Below are 19,692 nucleotides of genomic sequence, written 5' to 3'. Positions count from 1 at the left end.
GTGTTTAGTAGTTTGATTGACAGTTCAAGACACTAGGTAGTAGGGGTGAGGTGTCCTCCAATGAACTGGCCTCATTTAAAACACTGGTTTCCCTCAATCTCCTTCCCCTCTACTCCTCTCTTCCTTTCTACTCTCAAAAGCAGGTTCTTCAGAAGTGGGGCAGGCAGGAACATCCTCTCTCACCCTCTTCTCTCTATCCCTCTATCTTTCTCGGCCCTGTCACAGCAGGAAAAAGGTAGAATCGAGGAGGGAGTGAGAGAGAGGGAGGCGTGAGAGGAGGGATGAAAGACAGATATAGAGCAAGAGCAAGAGAGAGACGCGACAGAGAGCTAGAGAGGAGAGAGAGAGGGAGAGAGAGAACCGACAAAGAGCTAGAGAGGAGAGAGAGAGAGCCGAGAATGAGAGAACCGACAAAGAGCTAGAGAGGAGAGAGAGAGAGAAAGGGAGAGTGAGAGAGAGGGAGGCGTGAGAGGAGGGATGAAAGACAGATATAGAACAAGAGAGAGACGCGACAGAGAGCTAGAGAGGAGAGAGAGAGGGAGGCGTGAGAGGGATGAAAGACAGATGCAAGAGCAAGAGAGAGAGGCAACAGAGAGCTAGAGAGGAGAGAGAGAGAGAGAGAGAGAGAGAGAGAGAGAGTGAGAGAGAACCGACAAAGAGCTAGAGAGGAGAGAGAGAGAGGGAGAGTGAGAGAGAACCGACAAAGAGCTAGAGAGGAGAGAGAGAGGGAGAGAGAACAGACAAAGAGCTAGAGAGGAGCAAGGGAGAGTGAGAGAGAACCGACAAAGAGCTAGAGAGGAGAGAGAGAGAGGGAGAGAGAACCGACAAAGAGCTAGAGAGAGAGAGGGAGAGTGAGAGAGAACCGACAAAGAGCTAGAGAGGAGAGAGGGAGAGTGAGAGAGAACCGACAAAGAGCTAGAGAGGAGAGAGAGAGGGAGAGAGAACCGACAAAGAGCTAGAGAGAGAGAGGGAGAGAGAGAGAACCGACAAAGAGCTAGAGAGGAGTGAGAGAGAGGGAGTGAGAGAGAACCAACAGAGCTAGAGAGGAGAGAGAGGGGAGAGAGAAAAGTGTGGGGGAGCATGAAAAAAAGATAGACGGGAAGGAGAGAGCGATGGATAGATCTGGGGCAGTCCCACTCAGTATTCTAGAGAGGACTCAGAACCCCTCAGTCCAGGGGTTGATACAACTACAATCAGTGTGTGGAGGCCATTACTTGTGCGTTGTCGTAGAAGAGCACGTCAGGCACCTTCATCTTCTCCCCAGCATTATAGACAGGAGCTGACACACTGCCTATGGTCAACACACCATCCTTTACAGTGCCTGGATGGAGAGAGGGGGGAGGGGTGAAATAGATTATACATGTTTGTGCGTGGTGTGTGTGTGTGTGTGTGTGTGTGTCTTACAGCTGTGGTCGTGTGCCTCAGCATCAGGCTGTGTGTCCTGTATAGAGCAGCTAGCCAGGCCCTTCTGTAGAGAGGAACGAGCCAGGCTGGGTAGAAACCTAATCAAACATAAAGCATATCATTGCATATTATAACAAGGTTACTAAATCAGACCATTTAATCCCAAGCAACGTACAGTTTAAAGGAATAGTTCAATCAACATTTGTCTAACAAATCAGTTTGTGTGTGTGTATGTGTGTGTGCTTCTGTGTACCTGGACAGACAGGCTTTGTTGACAGCGTGAGCGATGCTCTCCTCTGGATACTGAGAGAGACGACGACAGATCCTCAACAGCTGTCTGGTGGACAGGGACGAAGCTAGAGACTGGGCCTGGACACATAGCAGACGGTTTAGTACACATACTCACTAGCATGGACACACACACACACACACACACACGCACGCACGCACGCACACACACATACGCACGCACACACACACTTACAGTAGGGTCGTTGGTCTGTCGGAGGTTGTGTGTGAGGTGGAGGAGCTGCTCCACTGCTTCCTTCGGAACATTGGGAGTCTGGAGAGACAAAGAATGAATGGAGGATGATATGAAGGAAACAGATGACTGAATCAACGTGTGTGTGTGTGTGTGTGTGTGTGTGTGGGCGTCTCACCAAGCCCTGTATGAGGCTGGTCTCCTGTGCCCGTGCCAGAGGCTGGATGTTGTGGAACATGAACATGGTGAGTAGTTCAGGACCCAACCACTGCTGACCACTGCTGCCCGCCACAGGGGGCTCTGCCAGGGCCAACACACGAAACGAAGGGTGGACGGGGAAGATGGACCTGGAAACACACACACATTTTAGAGCTTGTAGAGTCTTTACTGATTGTGAATCACGACATATACATGTTTTGTTGTCCAGAAAGACTTGTTTACAGTACATGGGGTTTTCCTTAGTCAAGGTATGGAGTCAGTAAAAACCTCAGGTCATATAGTACTGTGGTTATAGTACTGTGGTTATAGTACTGTGGTTATAGTACTGTGGTTATAGTACTGTGGTTATAGTACTGTAGTTATAGTACTGTGGTTATAGTACTGTGGTTATAGTACTGTGGTTATAGTACTGTAGTTATAGTACTGTAGTTATAGTACTGTAGTTATAGTACTGTGGTTATAGTACTGTGGTTATAGTACTGTGGTTATAGTACTGTGGTTATAGTACTGTAGTTATAGTACTGTGGTTATAGTACTGTGGTTATAGTACTGTAGTTATAGTACTGTGGTTATAGTACTGTGGTTATAGTACTGTGGTTATAGTACTGTAGTTATAGTACTGTGGTTATAGTACTGTGGTTATAGTACTGTGGTTATAGTACTGTAGTTATAGTACTGTAGTTATAGTACTGTGGTTATAGTACTGTAGTTATAGTACTGTAGTTATAGTACTGTAGTTATAGTACTGTGGTTATAGTACTGTAGTTATAGTACTGTGGTTATAGTACTGTAGTTATAGTACTGTGGTTATAGTACTGTGGTTATAGTACTGTGGTTATAGTACTGTAGTTATAGTACTGTAGTTATAGTACTGTAGTTATAGTACTGTGGTAATAGTACTGTAGTTATAGTACTGTAGTTATAGTACTGTAGTTATAGTACTGTGGTAATGGTGCTGTAGTTATAGTACTGTAGTTATAGTACTGTAGTAATATTACTGTAGTTATAGTACTGTGGTAATGGTACTGTAGTAATAGTACTGTGGTAATAGTACTGTAGTTATAGTACTGTGGTAATAGTAATGTAGTAATAGTACTGTGGTAATAGTATTGTAGTTATAGCACTGTAGTAATAGTACTGTAGTAATAGTACTGTGGTAATACTATTGTAGTTATAGCACTGTAGTAATAGTACTGTAGTTATAGTACTGTGGTAATAGTACTGTAATTATAGTACTGTAGTAATAGTACTGTAGTTATAGTACTGTAGTAATAGTACTGTAGTAATAGTACTGTGGTAATAAAACTGTAGTTACAGTACTGTAGTTATAGTACTGTAGTAATAGTATTTGTATAGTAATAGTGACTGACTGTAATAATGGTAACTCTACAGTTACAGTATGTGTAATAACACGATAGTGGCCCTGGCCCATAGTCCTGGGTGGAATCACATCAAGAGCGTGAGCCGCGGGAAACTCAGGATACACACACACACACACACACACACAGCCGCAAAAACAAAGGGGAAGTGATTTAATTTCAGCCCAGACGCTCTACCACAAACATCCTTCCTGCCAGCCTAGGTGGAGCTCACACACACACACACACACACACACACACACACACACACACACACACACACACACACACACACACACACACACACACACAGCATACATTTTGTTCACCCAAATACCAAGCTAAACAACCCTGAATCCCGACCGATGGACTTACATTTCTATCTGGAGAAGAAATCATTTAAAGGGAACATGTACGGAGAAATTGTAGCCATTCTATCACATAGTTCTGATGGTTAAATGTTGTCTGTTGGATGATGTCAAATCTGACATTTGTGATTAGGAAGAGAAGGTGGAAACAATACAGAGTTAAATGAGAGGGTGAAAGGCAGATAAACAGAAAGAGTTGTCCTGCCAACAGTCAGTAGGCAAAAATATCCTCCTCTCTCTCCACCACATTCCTCTATCCTCGTTCTATTCCTCTTTATCTCTCCCCCGCTCTCTCTCTCCACCACATTCCTCTATCCTCGTTCTAATTCCTCTTTATCTCTCCCTTCCCCTCTCTCCACCACATTCCTCTATCCTTGTTCTATTCCTCTTTATCTCTCCCTTCCCCTCTCTCTCCACCACATTCCTCTATCCTCGTTCTATTCCTCTTTATCTCTCCCCCGCTCTCTCTCTCCCTTCCCCTCTCTCACCACATTCCTCTATCCTCGTTCTATTCCTCTTTATCTCTCCCCCGCTCTCTCTCTCCCTTCCCCTCTCTCTCCACCACATTCCTCTATCCTCGTTCTATTCCTCTTTATCTCTCCCTTCCCCTCTCTCCACCACATTCCTCTATCCTCGTTCTATTCCTCTTTATCTCTCCCTTCCCCTCTCTCTCCACCACATTCCTCTATCCTCGTTCTATTCCTCTTTATCTCTCCCCGCTCTCTCTCTCCCTTCCCCTCTCTCTCCACCACATTCCTCTATCCTCGCTCTATTCCTCTTTATCTCTCCCTTCCCCTCTCTCTCCACCACATTCCTCTATCCTCGTTCTATTCCTCTTTATCTCTCCCCGCTATCTCTCTCCCTTCCCCTCTCTCTCCACCACATTCCTCTATCCTCGTTCTATTCCTCTTTATCTCTCCCTTCCCCTCTCTCTCCACCACATTCCTCTATCCTCGTTCTATTCCTTTTTATCTCTCCCCGCTCTCTCTCTCCCTTCCCCTCTCTCCACCACATTCCTCTATCCTCGTTCTATTCCTCTTTATCTCTCCCCGCTCTCTCTCTCCCCTCTCTCCACCACATTCCTCTATCCTCGTTCTATTCCTCTTTATCTCTCCCTTCCCCTCTCTCCACCACATTTCTCTATCCTCGTTCTATTCCTCTTTCTCTCCCTTCCCCTCTCTCCACCACATTCCTCTATCCTCGTTCTATTCCTCTTTATCTCTCCCTTCCCCTCTCTCTCCACCACATTCCTCTATCCTCGTTCTATTCCTCTTTCTCTCCCCCGCTCTCTCTCCCTTCCCCTCTCTCTCCACCACATTCCTCTATCCTCGTTCTATTCCTCTTTATCTCTCCCTTCCCCTCTCTCCACCACATTCCTCGATCCTCGTTCTATTCCTCTTTATCTCTCCCTTCCCCTCTCTCCACCACATTCCTCTATCCTCGTTCTATTCCTCTTTATCTCTCCCCGCTCTCTCTCTCCCTTCCCCTCTCTCTCCACCACATTCCTCTATCCTCGTTCTATTCCTCTTTATCTCTCCCTTCCCCTCTCTCCACCACATTCCTCTATCCTCGTTCTATTCCTCTTTATCTCTCCCTTCCCCTCTCTCCACCACATTCCTCTATCCTCGTTCTATTCCTCTTTATCTCTCCCTTCCCCTCTCTCTCCACCACATTCCTCTATCCTCGTTCTATTCCTCTTTCTCTCCCCCGCTCTCTCTCTCCCTTCCCCTCTCTCTCCACCACATTCCTCTATCCTCGTTCTATTCCTTTTTATCTCTCCCCGCTCTCTCTCTCCCTTCCCCTCTCTCCACCACATTCCTCTATCCTCGTTCTATTCCTCTTTATCTCTCCCCGCTCTCTCTCTCCCTTCCCCTCTCTCTCCACCACATTCCTCTATCCTCGTTCTATTCCTCTTTATCTCTCCCTTCCCCTCTCTCCACCACATTTCTCTATCCTCGTTCTATTCCTCTTTCTCTCCCTTCCCCTCTCTCCACCACATTCCTCTATCCTCGTTCTATTCCTCTTTATCTCTCCCTTCCCCTCTCTCTCCACCACATTCCTCTATCCTCGTTCTATTCCTCTTTCTCTCCCCCGCTCTCTCTCTCCCTTCCCCTCTCTCTCCACCACATTCCTCTATCCTCGTTCTATTCCTCTTTATCTCTCCCTTCCCCTCTCTCCACCACATTCCTCGATCCTCGTTCTATTCCTCTTTATCTCTCCCTTCCCCTCTCTCTCCACCACATTCCTCTATCCTCGTTCTATTCCTCTTTATCTCTCCCCCGCTCTCTCTCTCCCTTCCCCTCTCTCTCCACCACATTCCTCTATCCTCGTTCTATTCCTCTTTATCTCTCCCTTCCCCTCTCTCCACCACATTCCTCTATCCTTGTTCTATTCCTCTTTATCTCTCCCCCACTCTCATTCTCTCTCTTCATCCCTCCCCCTTCTCTCTCCTACTAATTTCCTGTTATGGTGGTGGAGATGAAAGCAGTCATTGTCAGGGTTTTCACTTCTGACGCTAACACAGATATTTAAATACTACACTGCACAGGAGGTTGGTGGGACCTTAATTGGGGAGGATGGGCTCGTGGTAATGGCTGGAGCGGAACTAGAGGAATGGTTTCCATGTGTTTGATGCCATTCTATTCGTTCAAGTCATTATTATGAGCCGTCCTCCCCTCAACAGCCTCCACTGCTACACTGTCTACTGACTGACCTGCCTCTGGCTGCAAGGTCACGTCCTGAGGTGTGAGTCAGTGGTGTGTGTGTGTGTCAAACTGTAACTCATAGCTCATGTCCCTAGACCCCTCAAACTCAACTCTGGACCTAAAAGCCAGTTCCACCGCATTTTTTAAATTGTGCCCCTCAAATCGGGGACTGATTTACACCTGGAATACCAGGTGTGTGCAATTAATGACCAGGTAGAACAGAATACCAGCAGACTCCGAACCTCGTAGGGTTAATAATGAGGCTTAATCAACACCCGACATTACACAGCCCATAACTTCACTGTTCTGTCTGACACCTGAAAGTCTGTGTGTGGGGTATGACACCTGAGAGGAGGTATTATTGAATGACTAACCACAGGAAGGATGAGTCATTGGAAAATAAAATACAAAAATTGCACACACAGACACACACACCGTGATATCTAAATGGATGGCAAGCTAATTAACATGATAGGGTGTTGTTTCCCTTCATCACACACATACAGCCACCATTACAACACATCACAAGCAGAACTGCCATCTCCATAGGCAACCTGGTCTCAGAGCATTTCATATTATTCTGTACGTAAATTCATGACACATGTTATGCTTCGTATGATGTGTAGTAATTTGTGGATGTCCATCATCCATTTCGTATAATATGTTACAAATTGCAATTCGTACAATTACAGTCCCTTCAGAAAGTATTCATACTAGACTTATTCCACATTTTGTTGTGTTACAGCCTGAATTCAAAATTGATTAAATATGTTTTTTCTAGCCCATCTTCACACAAAACTCCATAATGACAAAGTGGAAACATGTTTTTAGACATTTTTGCAATTTATTTCAAATTAAATACAGTAATATCTCATTTACACAAGTATTCACACCCGAGTCAATACATGTTAGAATCTCCTTTGGCAGAAATTACAGCTGTGAGTGTTGCTTTTGCCCTAAACCTAATGCATAAAGTTAATGTATTTGCCAATTTGTTTGTTCAGTTTTACTTAGGTGCCTTATTGCAAACAGGATGCATGTTTTGGATTATTTTTTATTCTGTACAGGCTTCCTTCTTTTCACTCTGCAATTTAGGTTAGTATTGTGGAGTAACTACAATGTTGTTGATCCATCCTCAGTTCCTTCTTATCACAGCCATTAAACTCTAACTGTTTTAAAGTCAGCATTTGGCCTCATTGTGAAATTCCTGAGCTGTTTCCTTCCTCTCCGGAAACTTAGTTAGGAAGGACGTCAGTATCTTTTTAGTGACGGTGTATTGATACACCATCCAAAGTGTCATTAATAACGCCACCATGTTTACAGGGATATTCAATGTCTGCTTTTTTCTTTTTTACCCACCTACCCTTCTTTGCGAGGCATTGGAAAACCTCCCTAGTCTTTGTGGTTGAATCTGTATTTGAAATTCACTGCTCGACTGAGGGAATTTACAGATAATTGTATGTGTGGGGTACAGACATGAGGTAGCCAATAAAAAAAAATCATGTTACACACTATTATTGCACACAGAGTGAGTCCATGCAACTTATTTTTTTATTTGATTTAACTAGGCAAGTCAGTTATGAACAAATTCCTATTTACAATGACGGCCTAGGAAGAGTGGGTTAACTGCCCTGTTCAGGGGCAGAACGACGGATTTTTACCTTGTCAGCTCAGGGACCAACCTTGGCCCAACGCTCTAACCACTAGGCTACCTGCCGCCCCAGGCGGACTTGTCAAGAAATGTTTTACTCTTGAACTTATTTAGGCTTGACATAACATAGGAGTTGAATACTTATTGTTTCAATACATTTCAGAATTTCATTTTTAATCCATTTGTAAAGATAATATAATTTGTAAACATAATTCCACTTTGTCATTATGGGGGATTGTGAAAGGTCAGAGACACATCTCAATTTTATCCATTTTAAATTGAGGCTGTAACACAAGAACATTTGGAAAACATCATATGAATACGTTCTGAAGGCACTATACATTAACAATTTCAAAAAACGTACAATATGTTACATATTTGCAAATGTATGATATGTTACAAATTCCAATTTATTGCGGCTAAAGTTGGATAGGTGGCTAAAACTAATGTTAGCATGGCTAGGGGTTAGGGTTCAAAGCTAGGTTAAGTTCAGGATTAGGGGCAGGTTAGGGTGAGCTATCAGTAAGTACACTGAACAAAAGTATAAATGCAACATTTCAATGCCTTTACTGAGTTACAGTTCATATAAAGGAAATCAGTCCATTTAAATGAATGAATTAGGCCCTAATCTATGGATAAGAACACAGATATGAATCTATTGGTGACCGATACCTTAAAAAATAAATTGGGGCATAGATAAGAAAACCAGTCAGTATCTGGGGTGACCACCATTTGCCTCATGCAGCACGACACATCTCATTTGCATAGAGTTGATCAGGCTGTTGATTGTGGCCCGTGGAATGTTGTCCCACACCTCTTTAATGGCTGTGCGAAGTTGCTGGATATTGTTGGAAATCATCGATCCAGTACATCCCAAACATGCTCAATGGGTGACATGTCTGGTAAGTATGAAGGCCATGGAAGAACTGGGACATTTTCAGCTTCCAGGAATTGTGCACAGATCCTTGCGACATGAGGCTGTGCATTACCATGCTGAAACATGAGGTGATGGCGGCGGATGAATGGCACGACAATGGGCCTCAGGATCTCGTCACGGTATCTCTGTGCATTCAAATTGTCATCGATAAAATGCAATTGTGTTGGTTGTCCGTAGCTTATGCCTGCCCATACCATAACACCACCACATCCAAGGGGCACTCTGTTCACAACGTTGACATCAGCAAACCGCTCGCCCACACAACGCCATCTGCCCAGTACAGCTGAAACCGCGATTCATCTGTGAAGAGCACACTTCTCCAGCTTGCCAGTGGCCATCGAAGGTGAGCAGTTGCCAACTGAAGTCGGTTACGACACCAAACTGTAGTCAGGTCAACACCCTGGTGAGGACGACGAGCCCGCAGATGAGCATCCCTGAAACAGTTTCTGACAATTTGTGCAGAAATGATTTGGTTGTGCAAACCCACAGTTTCATCAGCTGTCCATTTGGCTGGTCTCAGACGATCCTGCAGGTGAAGAAGCCAGATGTGGAGATCCTGGTCTGGCGTGGTTACACGTGGACTGCGGTGGCATTTTATTGTACCCAGCACAAGGTGCACCTGTGTAATGATCATGCTGTTTAATCAGCATCTTGAAATGCCACACTTGAAATGCTTACTAACAGGGATGTAAACAAGTTTGTGTCCACAATTTTAGAGAAATAAGCTTTTTGTGGGTATGGAACATTTCTGGGATCTTTTGTTTCAGCTCATGAAACATGGGACCAACACTTTACATGTTGCGTTTACATTTTGAAAAGTTGCTAAGTAGCTCAAATGCAAAAGTTTTCCGGAATGAGATTTGAAAACGCAACCATTGGGTTAACCTTAATGAAAGGAAACTGGTAAGGATGAGTATTTGGAAACAAAAAACGAGCACACGTTCACGTTATTAACCCACCCATCCACCCTCCTTTCGTTTTTGCCTTAAGTAACATTCTGTCTTATGTAACCATATCAAACGTAACACAACATACTAATTTGAGTGGCCTGGATTTACTTTCACTATGTTACGTCTAGTCTATGAGACCAGGCTGCCACAGGGAGCTCGAAAGAGAAACGCCAGTTATTATTTGATTTATTTATTTCACCAGGTTAGATTCATTACAAATCTATTTCGCGAGAGACCTGGACAAAATAGTAGCACACAAAATTATGCCACAGGCTGGCAAAACAGGAAGTTGCATAGCTGGAGATAATGGGTGAACAGGTTGCTCCCCAGGGCAGCACTGGTGTGACACTTTGGCTCTAGCTAACATACATGCCTCGGAATATGTGTTCCTACATGCGTGTATGTGTGTGTACCTTTCCTGTAGCTGTTCGTCTGTAAGCTGTAGCTCCTCCTTGAGTGCCTGGTATCTGTCCCACCTCAGCAGTCTGGACCCGTCATACAGAGACAGCTCTCTGTCATGGAGTAACCTAAATTACAGTAGAGATAGTATTAGTAGGTGATTGATCTAGGACCAGTCACAGTGACCAGTAACCTAAATTACAGTAGAGATAGTATTAGTAGGTGATTGATCTAGGACCAGTCACAGTGACCAGTAACCTAAATTACAGTAGAGATAGTATTAGTAGGTGATTGATACAGGACCAGTCACAGTGGCCAGTAACACATTGGACAAACTAGATATAGTATTAATGGTTGACTGATCTAGGACCAGTCACAGTGACCAGTAATACAGTAGACATAGTATTAGTGCATGGGTATTCAAACGGGGACACGCAGACCCCCAGAAAATAAACATATTTAAAACAATTAGTGCATTTTGCCCCCCCAACGTTTTTATGAATATCGCTAGCAACAACACACCCACAGTAGAAAAGAAAAGAGGAGAATATCTTTATAATGATGTCAACTTTATTTCTCAAATATTGAGTAATTTACACTCCCTGGAGTATCTGACATAGGCTTTGAAACACATTCATTTGGTCACACTTTATTTGGAAAGTCCATCTGTAAACTATAAACAAACTATCTGTTGATAAGCAACTGTCCGTCCACCTGTTGATAAGCAACTGCTTGCTAAGGTTACGGTTCGCATAAGGATTAGGGTTACGGTTAGAGTTAGGGCTAGGGTAAAGGTTAGGGCTAGGATAAGGGTTAAGGTTAGAGTTAGGGCTAGGGTAAAGGTTAGGGCTAGGATAAGGGTTAAGGTTAGAGTTAGGGCTAGGGTAAAGGTTAGGGCTAGGATAAGGGTTAAGGTTAGAGTTAGGGCTAGGGTAAAGGTTAGGGTCAGGATAAGGGTTAAGGTTAGAGTTAGGGCTAGGGTAAAGGTTAGGGCTAGGATAAGGGTTAAGGTTAGAGTTAGGGCTAGGGTAAAGGTTAGGGCTAGGATAAGGGTTAAGGTTAGAGTTAGGGCTAGGGTAAAGGTTAGGGCTAGGATAAGGGTTAAGGTTAGAGTTAGGGTAAAGGTTAGGGTCAGGATAAGGGTTAAGGTTAGAGTTAGGGCTAGGGTAAAGGTTAGGGCTAGGATAAGGGTTAAGGTTAGGGCTAGGGTAAAGGTTAGGGCTAGGATAAGGGTTAAGGTTAGAGTTAGGGCTAGGGTAAAGGTTAGGGCTAGGATAAGGGTTAAGGTTAGAGTTAGGGCTAGGGTAAAGGTTAGGGCTAGGATAAGGGTTAAGGTTAGAGTTAGGGCTAGGGTAAAGGTTAGGGCTAGGATAAGGGTTAGAGTTAGGGTAAAGGTTAGGGCTAGGATAAGGGTTAAGGTTAGAGTTAGGGCTAGGGTAAAGGTTAGGGCTAGGATAAGGGTTAAGGTTAGAGTTAGAGCTAGGGTAAAGGTTAGGGCTAGGATAAGGGTTAAGGTTAGAGTTAGGGTAAAGGTTAGGGCTAGGATAAGGGTTAAGGTTAGAGTTAGGGCTAGGGTAAAGGTTAGGGCTAGGATAAGGGTTAGAGTTAGGGTAAAGGTTAGGGCTAGGATAAGGGTTAAGGTTAGAGTTAGGGCTAGGGTAAAGGTTAGGGCTAGGATAAGGGTTAAGGTTAGAGTTAGAGCTAGGGTAAAGGTTAGGGCTAGGATAAGGGTTAAGGTTAGAGTTAGGGCTAGGGTAAAGGTTAGGGCTAGGATAAGGGTTAAGGTTAGAGTTAGGGCTAGGGTAAAGGTTAGGGCTAGGATAAGGGTTAAGGTTAGAGTTAGGGCTAGGGTAAAGGTTAGGGCTAGGATAAGGGTTAAGGTTAGAGTTAGGGCTAGGATAAGGGTTAAGGTTAGAGTTAGGGCTAGGGTAAAGGTTAGGGCTAGGATAAGGGTTAAGGTTAGAGTTAGGGTAAAGGTTAGGGCTAGGATAAGGGTTAAGGTTAGAGTTAGAGCTAGGGTAAAGGTTAGGGCTAGGATAAGGGTTAAGGTTAGAGTTAGGGCTAGGGTAAAGGTTAGGGCTAGGATAAGGGTTAAGGTTAGAGTTAGGGCTAGGGTAAAGGTTAGGGCTAGGATAAGGGTTAAGGTTAGAGTTAGGGCTAGGGTAAAGGTTAGGGCTAGGATAAGGGTTAAGGTTAGAGTTAGGGCTAGGGTAAAGGTTAGGGCTAGGATAAGGGTTAAGGTTAGAGTTAGGGCTAGGGTAAAGGCGTCCGTATACATAGGTTCGGGTTTGCTTTTAGCAGAACTCAGCTAGGCGTAGGCATTAACACAAAAACACTTCCTCAAAATAGTCAGAATCAATCTAAGATAAATGAAGACATCTGTCATTCATTTAGACATTTTTGCAGAGGTCTTAGTCGCGCAATTTTACATCTAACTAAGATGTTTGGTGCAGTATTTCCCAGGTGAAAAAATGTAATAATCCCTACAAATCACAAACGAAGGGGCCAAAAAAATTTGTGTGCTGGAAGAGCCAGAGAAAAAACTCTGCAAAACACCAAAAATAACAAAACATAACAAAATAACATACTATATGCTCAAACTGTTTTGACTGGGCAGCATACAGTAAACTTAAGGGTTATGTTTTGGGTTAGGATAAAGGTTAAGGTTGGGGTTAGGATAAAGGTTAAGGTTAGGATAAAGGTTAGGGTTAGGATAAAGATAGGGTTAGGATAAAGGTTAAGGTTGGGGTTAGGATAAAGGTTAAGGTTGGGGTTAGGATAAAGGTTAAGGTTGGGGTTAGGATAAAGGTTGGGGTTAGGATAAAGGTTGGGGTTAGGATAAAGGTTGAGGTTAGGATAAAGGTTGGGGTTAGGATAAAGGTTGAGGTTAGGATAAAGGTTAAGGTTGGGGTTAGGATAAAGGTTGGGGTTAGGATAAAGGTTGAGGTTAGGATAAAGGTTGGGGTTAGGATAAAGGTTGAGGTTAGGATAAAGGCTACGGTTAGGGCTAGGGCCAGGATTAGTAGATAGTTGAAATGTAACTGAACATCTGCAGAGAATCTACAGATGGACTATCTAAATAAAGCGTTACATACATTTTGGCCACACAACTAACCTTTATATAAAAATGGTCCAACGCAGCCGTTTTTAGTTCAATATCAAATCATTTCTTGGGTAACAATTAAGTACCTTACTGTGATTGTTTTTAATGAAAATGGTCAAAAAGCAACAACAATGGCTTCTTAGCAAAGAGCAATTTCTCAAGCAAAAATGTTGCTTGGACTGACTGGGATTGTCTGAGTCGGGAAGAGGAAACTGAAAATGAGCTGTTATTGGCAAAGAGGTTTGGAACTGTCTTCTTATTGGTCTATTAACTAATTTACCGCATGGTGATGTCACCATGGAAGGCCAAAACTCCCTCCCACCAAAACAGGCTGAAATTTCAGGCGGCCTTTTCAAACAGTTCTTACAATAAAAGGGCATTATCATAATTTTCTCAATTTCACAGTAATATTCCAACCTCTTAGTGTGGAAATATACACTAAGCACACAAAACATTAAGGATGCCTTACTAATATTGAGTTGCACCCCTCCCCCCTTAGAACAGCCTCAAATCGTCGGGGCATGTACTAAACTAGGAGTTGAAAGTGTTCCACATGGATGCTGGCCCATGTTGACTCCAATGCTTCCCACAGTTATGTCAAGTTGGCTGGATGTCCTTTGGGTGGTTGACCATTCTTGATACACACAGAAAACTGTTGTGTGCCTGGCACCTTCTACCATACCGCGTTCAAAGGCACTTAAATATTTTGCCTTGCCCATTCATCCTCTGAATGGCACACTTACACAATCCATGTCTCAATTGCCTCAAGGCTTAAAAGTCCGTCTCCTCCCCTTCATCTCCACTGATTGAAGTGGATTTAACAAGTGACATCAATAAGGGATCATAGCTTTCACCTGGATTCACCTGGTCAGTCTATGTTAAGAAAAGGGAGGCAGGTAGCCTAGTGGTTAGAGCGTTGGGCCAGTAACCGAATCCCCGAGCTGACAATGTAAACATCTGTTGAACTGCCCCTGAACAAGGCGGTTAAACCCACTGCTCCCCAGTAGGCCTTCATTGTAAATAAGAATGTATTCTTAACTGACTTGCCTAGTTAAATAAAAGGTTCAATAAATACATTTTTTAAAAGAGCAGGTGTCCTTAATGTGTAAACTCAGTGTATATAAAACATAGGTAAATCATGTTTTTGACTGCACTGGGCCCTTTAACCGTGCTAAAACAGCTGCTCTTAGCTAATATGTGTTTGGAGCGGGGTTTCCATTAGCCGGTAATAGCCAGCTTTTGGCCGCATTTTTGTTGTGGTTGAAAAGTGGATAAATCAAAATTGAGCTGGCCAATTGTCCAAGAGAAGTCAAATCCCATGGCAGAATAATGCTTTTTAGCCTATTCATAGATGGAAATACTAGTCGATGTAAATACATTTGACTTGTCTTGCTTATCGGTCTAATTTGCATCATTTGATGGAATGAATTTACAGCATACAGAGCAGAAAGTCTGTCAGACAGCACAAGAGTTGATGCTACAGCAACTCAAACAGCACATGCATTTGCAATAGAAGGCAGGATTCATCCGCGAGTCACACACCACTTTGCAAAGAGCTGGAGGCAGTATGCATTTTGAAAACATAAATTAAATTGTTTGAAACCTGAACTCTTTTACTACATTGCCTACCTCACTTCAAAGTAGCCTAGCCAAACTCGATCATATCCGTGGGGCAATTATTTCATATCAAATTATTTCATTGTACAGTAGCCAAAGGCACAATCCTAGTCATATTAGCAACCCATGCTAGTTGTTGCATATTAGAGCTCCCCTCTTTCTTCCCAATGGTGTTTTCCCGTTAATTGCATTATGGAACAAACATTTGCACGTAGCCTACTGCCTTATGCGCATTGCTGCTCTTTTAATGTAAAGAAATAATAGCTTATCAGCATGTTAAGCTAAACGTTCTGATCTGTTGCTTTTAAAAAAACATCTTTATGTAAAAAGTCAACTTCTCTTCTATGGGGTAGAGTAGACAGGTTAGTGATTTTGCTGTTTGAAATGTGGACAGTTATTCTAACTTCAAAGTGCACATCAGAATTCGTTACTCCGTTGCGATCCCTTGCATGTTCTGCAAATATGAACTACCATAATCTGAATGTGGTTTCTGTCATTCTGAGCACCGTGGGTGGACGACCCAATCAGGTTACACTCCCAATGCATGTGGTTTCTGTCATTCTGAGCACCGTGGGTGGACGACCCAATCAGGTTATGCTCCCAATGCATGTGGTTTCTGTCATTCTGAGCACCGTGGGTGGACGACCCAATCAGGTTATGCTCCCAATGCATGTGGTTTCTGTCATTCTGAGCACCGTGGGTGGACGACCCAATCAGGTTACACTCCCAATGCATGTGGTTTCTGTCATTCTGAGCACCGTGGGTGGACGACCCAATCAGGTTACACTCCCAATGCATGTGGTTTCTGTCATTCTGAGCACCGTGGGTGGACGACCCAATCAGGTTATGCTCCCAATGCATGTGGTTTCTGTCATTCTGAGCACCGTGGGTGGACGACCCAATCAGGTTACGCTCCCAATGCACGTGGTTTCTGTCATTCTGAGCACCTTGGGTGGACGACCCAATCAGGTTACGCTCCCAATGCATGTGGTTTCTGTCATTCTGAGCACCGTGGGTGGACGACCCAATCAGGTTACGCTCCCAATGCATGTGGTTTCTGTCATTCTGAGCACCGTGGGTGGACGACCCAATCAGGTTACGCTCCCAATGCACGTGGTTTCTGTCATTCTGAGCACCGTGGGTGGACGACCCAATCAGGTTACGCTCCCAATGCACGTGGTTTCTGTCATTCTGAGCACCGTGGGTGGACGACCCAATCAGGTTACGCTCCCAATGCATGTGGTTTCTGTCATTCTGAGCACCGTGGGTGGACGACCCAATCAGGTTACATTCCCAATGCATGTGGTTTCTGTCATTCTGAGCACCGTGGGTGGACGACCCAATCAGGTTACGCTCCCAATGCATGTGGTTCCCATACATTTCTCAAGTGTACAGTAAATTAAAAATGCTGCCGGTCAAATGTTTAGAGCCATAAGTTCCTAATGGAAACCCTGGATTGGCGTTACCTTTCTAGCTAATAGAGTATGTTGAGTTTACACTTGCTTTTCCAATTATAATGTGGGTAGGTCAAAATAATGAAAAATTATCCACCAAATCTATTCATTTTAAAATGTTGATTACTTCTCCTTGCCGTTATCATTCACCTGATGAAAAAACGTTTTTCTTAACATATGATGGGGGTCTCTGGTTCGCCGGTTTGCCTGTGAGGGGGTCCCTAGACAAGAAAAGGTTGAAGACCTCTTTATTAGCGGATGACTGATCTAGGACCAGTCACAGTGGCCATTAAGCTGTAATACAGTAGACATGCTATTAGTAGATGATTTGCTATATATGAGTGTGCACGTGTTCCTGTCTGCATGTGTGTGTGTGCCTGCAACTGCGTGTAAGTGACTATGTACCTGGAGAGTACAGACAGGGTTCCCAGGTTAACTCGGTGTATGCCGTCCAGCAGCAGTAGCTTGCCCTCCTGGGCAGCAGTGACCAGGGGAGAGGGTCTCCACGCTGTGTCTCCATTAGCTAACGTGTAGCGCTGCTGTAACAGGTCCCTTGCTGTCATGTCCTATAAGCAGGTGACAAAGAGAGAGAGATGAGGTGTTGTAATCATTTCCACTGTCTCACAAACACACATATCCTGACAACCTATAAGCCACATATTGTTTGTAACACACACACAATCTCTCTCTCTAAGAAAACATTTTCTTTCACACACACACAGTGAGTTGTGTGAGGAATGTGCTCCTGTGAAATACAGTAAATTAACCCCCTGGGACAGAGCCATGAGTGACCCATTACCATGTGTCTGCTATGGAAGGGACAACTGCATGTGCGTGTGTAGTCTGAGAAAGACAGCCTTCTCTCTCAGTCAGTTATCAAGTCCATCAACGTGGAATAAAGCATGACAATCATTCATTCAATCAAAACTCCATTATCGGACTGTTGAACATAATGTTTCCAGTTGTCTTTTGCCAAGAGGAAGATGTGGCATCTCAGTGATGCACCTCTGGACAACTGAACCTCAGCCAAGGGGTTGTTTTCTCCAACACACAGACACACACACACACACACACACACAGTCTCCAAATGAAGAGTTGGGAGGTACTGTATTCCTACCTGATAGAGCATTACAGGCTCCATGCTGTAACCCAGCATCTCAGCAAACTCTTTGGCAACCACTGACTTGCCACAACCCTGAAAACATACAAGACTCGGTCATAATGTTGTCCAAGTAGCAAACGCAAACTAACACACATTAAACGTAACTAAGCGTCTTAGACGGAGGTTAGCGTGCGTGTGTCAAATAAAACAATCTAATCCAATTATATTTGTCACGTAAAAAATAACAAGAAATATAAGAGGTATAGTATGCATGGTAATAGCCTGATGTGGACACAATAGGATATACAGTATAGATAATGAATGTACTATGCAAGAATGACTGTATTTAAAAATATAAATTAGGTAGTGTCTTGGTCAAGCAGGTGAATAAATAGTATATAGCAGCAGTGTGTGTGTGTACCTTAGCCCCTATAAGGCACATGTCTTTGACTAGGTGTGACTGCACCATCTCAGCCAGGAGCTGGGCGTGGCTCGGGGTGCTGATGAATGCGGGGTTACTGTTGGGGGGGCGGGGTGCCTTGGTGCCTGCTGGGACCTGTAATCAGAGAGTATTACAGCTAATATTCTTATTGATGTCGATGTTTACTTCGCTTTGGCAACACTGACCTTGTTATTCATGACATTAAAGCATATTGAATTTCAGAGATACCGATATATATACACTGCTCAAAAAAATAAAGGGAACACTTAAACAACACAATGTAACTTCAAGTCAATCACACTTCTGTGAAATCAAACTGTCCACTTAGGAAGCAACACTGACAATAAATGTCACATGCTGTTGTGCAAATGGAATAGACAACAGGTTGAAATTATAGGCAATTAGCAAGACATCCCCCAATAAAGGAGTGGTTTTGCAGGTGGTGACCACAGACCACTTCTCAGTTCCTATGCTTCCTGGCTGATGTTTTGGTCACTTTTGAATGCTGGCGGTGCTTTCACTTTAGTGGTAGCATGAGACGGAGTCTACAAGCCACACAAGTGGCTCAGGTAATGCAGCTCATCCAGGATGGAACATCAATGCGAGCTGTGGTAAGAAGGTTTGCTGTGTCTGTCAGCGTAGTGTCCAGAGCATGGATGCGCTACCAGGAGACAGGCCAGTACATCAGGAGACATGGAGGAGGCCGTAGGAGGGCAACAACCCAGCAGCAGGACCGCTACCTCCGCCTTTGTGCAAGGAGGAGCAGGAGGAGCACTGCCAGAGCCCTGCAAAATGACCTCCAGCAGGCCACAAATGTGCATGTGTCTGCTCAAACGGTCAGAAACAGACTCCATGAGGGTGGTATGAGGGCCCGACGTCCACAGGTGGGGTTGTGCTTACAGCCCAACACCGTGCAGGACGTTTGGCATTTGCCAGAGAACACCAAGATTGGCAAATTCGCCACTGGCGCCCTGTGCTCTTCACAGATGAAAGCAGGTCCACACTGAGCACGTGACAGACGTGACAGAGTCTGGAGACGCCATGGAGAACGTTCTGCTGCCTGCAACATCCTCCAGCATGACCGGTTTGGCGGTGGGTCAGTCATGGTGTGGGGTGGCATTTCTTTGGGGGGCCGCACAGCCCTCCATGAGCTCGCCAGAGGTAGCCTGACTGTCATTAGGTACCGAGATGAGATCCTCAGACCCCTTGTGAGACCATATGCTGGTGCGGTTGGCCCTGGGTTCCTCCTAATGCAAGACAATGCTAGACCTCATGTGGCTGGAGTGTGTCAGCAGTTCCTGTAAGAGGAAGGCATTGATGCTATGGACTGGCCCGCCTGTTCCCCAGACCTGAATCCAATTGAGCACATCTGGGACATCATGTCTCGCTCCATCCACCAACGCCACGTTGCACCACAGACTGTCCAGGAGTTGGCGGATGCTTTACTCCAGGTCTGGGAGGAGAGCCCTCAGGAGACCATCCGCCACCTCATCAAGAGCATG

General features: G+C 44.3%; 1 protein-coding gene across 3 annotated transcripts in view; it reads right to left on the bottom strand.

Annotated features, from left to right (window-relative positions):
* The window catches only part of vwa8 (von Willebrand factor A domain containing 8), a 94,766-nt gene that overhangs the window by 60,931 nt on the left and 14,143 nt on the right, over positions 1-19,692 (bottom strand). For all 3 annotated transcript variants that reach the window (XM_065013072.1, XM_065013025.1, XM_065013051.1), the window contains exons 11-19: positions 18,170-18,304; positions 17,764-17,841; positions 17,052-17,212; positions 10,487-10,600; positions 2,064-2,232; positions 1,889-1,966; positions 1,658-1,773; positions 1,405-1,502; positions 1,215-1,321 (exon numbers count right to left, since the gene is read on the bottom strand). In XM_065013072.1, the coding sequence (XP_064869144.1) occupies positions 1,215-1,321; positions 1,405-1,502; positions 1,658-1,773; positions 1,889-1,966; positions 2,064-2,232; positions 10,487-10,600; positions 17,052-17,212; positions 17,764-17,841; positions 18,170-18,304 (1,056 nt within the window). The remainder of the gene's footprint in view (positions 1-1,214; positions 1,322-1,404; positions 1,503-1,657; positions 1,774-1,888; positions 1,967-2,063; positions 2,233-10,486; positions 10,601-17,051; positions 17,213-17,763; positions 17,842-18,169; positions 18,305-19,692) is intronic.

This window comes from Oncorhynchus nerka, linkage group LG1, assembly GCF_034236695.1.
Source record: "Oncorhynchus nerka isolate Pitt River linkage group LG1, Oner_Uvic_2.0, whole genome shotgun sequence".
Classification (NCBI taxonomy): domain Eukaryota; kingdom Metazoa; phylum Chordata; class Actinopteri; order Salmoniformes; family Salmonidae; genus Oncorhynchus; species Oncorhynchus nerka.
The sequence above is the reverse complement of the archived record's forward strand: the minus strand, read 5'-3'. Positions and strand labels throughout refer to the sequence as shown.